The 2,785-nt window shown below is 52.2% G+C and overlaps 1 protein-coding gene across 1 annotated transcript; it reads right to left on the bottom strand.

Moving 5' to 3' along the window:
* Nucleotides 1–1,786: 1,786 nt before the first annotated feature.
* On the bottom strand, nt 1,787–2,785 carry LOC137153768 (olfactory receptor 52R1-like). Its single transcript, XM_067549523.1, has one exon. The coding sequence runs from the start codon at nt 2,783–2,785 to the stop codon at nt 1,787–1,789; it is 999 nt and encodes a 332-aa protein (XP_067405624.1).

Below are 2,785 nucleotides of genomic sequence, written 5' to 3'. Positions count from 1 at the left end.
GGGACCGATACAGAGGGAGAAAAGAAGTCTCTGGGTGGGGGAAGCTGCAGACAATGGGCTGCGTTAGCAATGAGCTGTGACACAGGAAGTGGCAGGTGCGAGGGCGCTGAATAGCCCAGTGTCTGCGGTTGCCCCCTGATCTTCCAGGTCTTTTATAATTCACAGATTCCACGCCCAGAAAGGACCATTGTGATCATCCAGTCCGACCTGCTGTATAGCCCAGGCTAGACACCTGCCCCACAATAAAGTCTAGAGCGGATCTGTTAGAAAAAACATCTGGTCTTGATTTTAAAATTCTCTGTGATGGGAGAATCCACCACAGTCCTGGGAAAATTATTCCAGTGGTTAATTACCCTCCCACTCGTAAAATGTGCAGCTTATTTCCAGCCTGCATTTGTCTAGCTTCAACTCCCAGCATTGGATGGTGTTAGACCTTTGTGAGCTCCACTGAAGAGCCCCCTTATTAAATATTTGCTCCCCCAGAGGGGCCTATCTAACACACAGCCAGAGAGGCGGGTGTGAGCGCCAGTTATGGCTGTTAACACGGCGCTTCCTGGGCAGAACAGAATTGTACCGTGTAGCATTGCCTTGGGGTGGGCAGCTGCTGGGAACCCAGGTGAGTGACTGGCTCTGGCAGCATTTCTGCTGAGCTGTGCCACGGACCTCTGCCCTGGCAGGCCCTGGTGCCGATCACCCATCCACCACCTCATGGATTGTCCTGCTCCCGAAACTGGTTTTGCTATTGAAAGTGAAGGCTGAAATGTTCGCAGGTCACATTGCAGATCCCAGAGCCCTGCAGCTTTGGCCCCTGGATTGATTTGAAATCATGGCCCACTGAGAGGGGGAGGAGATTTCATTTGTTATTATTATTACCTATTGAATGTCATCTTGGTGGTGACCTGGTGCAGGGCCCTCTTTCCTGTATCACTTACAGCACAGTGAAAGAGACATTAAAGTCTTGCCTGGAGTGTGCAGTGTCAGCATGACAGTTCGAGGAATTGGTTTTGTACAGCTCATTAACTCACATTTGATTGTGTGAACTGCCTGTATCCTTGTCTTTGGGCTCACGCTCCTTGTGCTAAGGTACAGCAGGCTGGGGCCGGGGCCTTTGTCTATAAACAGGTTGGTCATTAAAGACTATCAGCACCTGATGAGATTTTTCCCAGGTAGAAGAAATCAGTAACTGTCTTTCTCTCCAGCTTCTCTGCAGAAGGGGGTGTGGAAGGAATGGAACCTCCCCCAAAGAGGGAACCAAGAGATGAGATATGGTCCAGCTATTTAAAAACACAGTAGGTGGATGAGTCAGAAAGACAGAAAAAGCTGGAGTAGGAAAGAGGAACAAAGGTGGCAGAAGAGACACCGGTTGCAGGGCTACATGTCTAATTTAAACAACACAAGAGACACCCAGTTCTAGGGAAAAACAATACAACACCTGCAGGCTATTGCCTCCCTCAGTGTCCTCACCACCCTGGAGCATTCTTTGCGGTTTAGTCCAAGCCCACTAGGGCGTCTAGGATCCACCTCCCACAACTCACGGCTTCTCCTCCAGCTGGAGCCCGTCTCTCTGCTGCAGCCATAGCCCTGCATGCAGAGTCCCCTCAGCTTCCCTTGTGCCTCTCTTCTTCCCCAGATTCTTCTGTCTCTCTGAGTCATCAAATTTCGCTGTTTTTAAAGCTCTGTCTCTTTCACCATCCTGTAAGTGACCTAGGAAAGAAGGCCCTGCACCAGGTCACCAGCCAGCTCTCCATGGAGCTCAGACTGATAGCCAGGACACCAGGAGAAAACTTTAGGTCCCTTTATGAGTAAGCAGGTGGAGCAGCCTGTCCCGGATCTGCTTTGTCCTCACCCCATAGATGATGGGATTTAGCATGGGGGGCACCAGGAGGTACATGTTGGCAGTGATGATGTGGAAATGCAGAGGCACATTGTGGCCAAACCGGTGTGTGAGGAAGGAGAAGAGAGTCGGGATGTAAAAGGTTAAAATGACACAGAGGTGGGAGCCGCAGGTACCAAACGTCTTGAGCCGGGCTTCCTTTGTGGGTAGACTGAAGATGGCCCTGAGGATCTGAGTATAGGAGAAGGTGATAAAAGACACATCCGGGCCGATCACTAAGAATGTCACCAAGAGGCCATAGTAGCTGCTGCTCCGGATGTCGGCACAGGCCAGCTTCACCACGGCTAGGTGCTCACAGTACGTGTGGGCGATGATGTTGGTTCTGCAGTAGGGCCACCTCCTTGCCAGGAAGGGATGGGGCAGTACGAGCAGGACGCCCCGCAGCAGCACAGCCAGGCCGATCTTGGCCACGACGGCGTTTGTCAGGATGGTGGAATGTCTCAGGGGATCGCAGATGGCCACATAGCGATCCAAAGCCAGGGCTGCGAAGATCCCAGTCTCCATCACTGAGAAGCAGTGAATGAAGTACAGCTGGGTGAGGCAGGCACTGAACTCTATCTCCCTGGAATTGAACCAGAAGATGCTCAGCATTTTGGGCATGGTGGCTGTAGACAGGACCAGGTCGGTGACAGCCAGCATGCAGAGGAAATAGTACATGGGTGCATGGAGGCTCTGCTCCATCCTCACGATCAGCAGGATGGTGAAGTTCCCCAAGACGGCTATGGCGTACATGGCGCAGAAGGGGATGGAGATCCAGATATGTGCCGCCTCCAGCCCAGGAATGCCCAGCAGGATGAAGGAGGAGGGGTTGCTGAAGTCGGTTGAGTTGGAATATGACATGGCGTAGGCGGGAAGGTGTCTGACTCTGAGGCAGAGCAGTGTCTCCTGCAT

The sequence above is a fragment of the Emydura macquarii genome, unplaced genomic scaffold, assembly GCF_026122565.2.
Source record: "Emydura macquarii macquarii isolate MOO-44397 ecotype Brisbane River unplaced genomic scaffold, CSIRO-AGI_Emac_v2 contig_270, whole genome shotgun sequence".
NCBI classification, from domain to species: Eukaryota; Metazoa; Chordata; order Testudines; family Chelidae; genus Emydura; species Emydura macquarii.
Note: the sequence above shows the minus strand (reverse complement) of the source record. Positions and strands in the feature narration are given on the sequence as shown.

Coding starts and splice junctions, on each gene's coding strand:
- LOC137153768 (XM_067549523.1), bottom strand. CDS start 2,785: ATGCAGGAGACACTGCTCTGCCTCAGAGTCAGACACCTTCCCGCCTAC.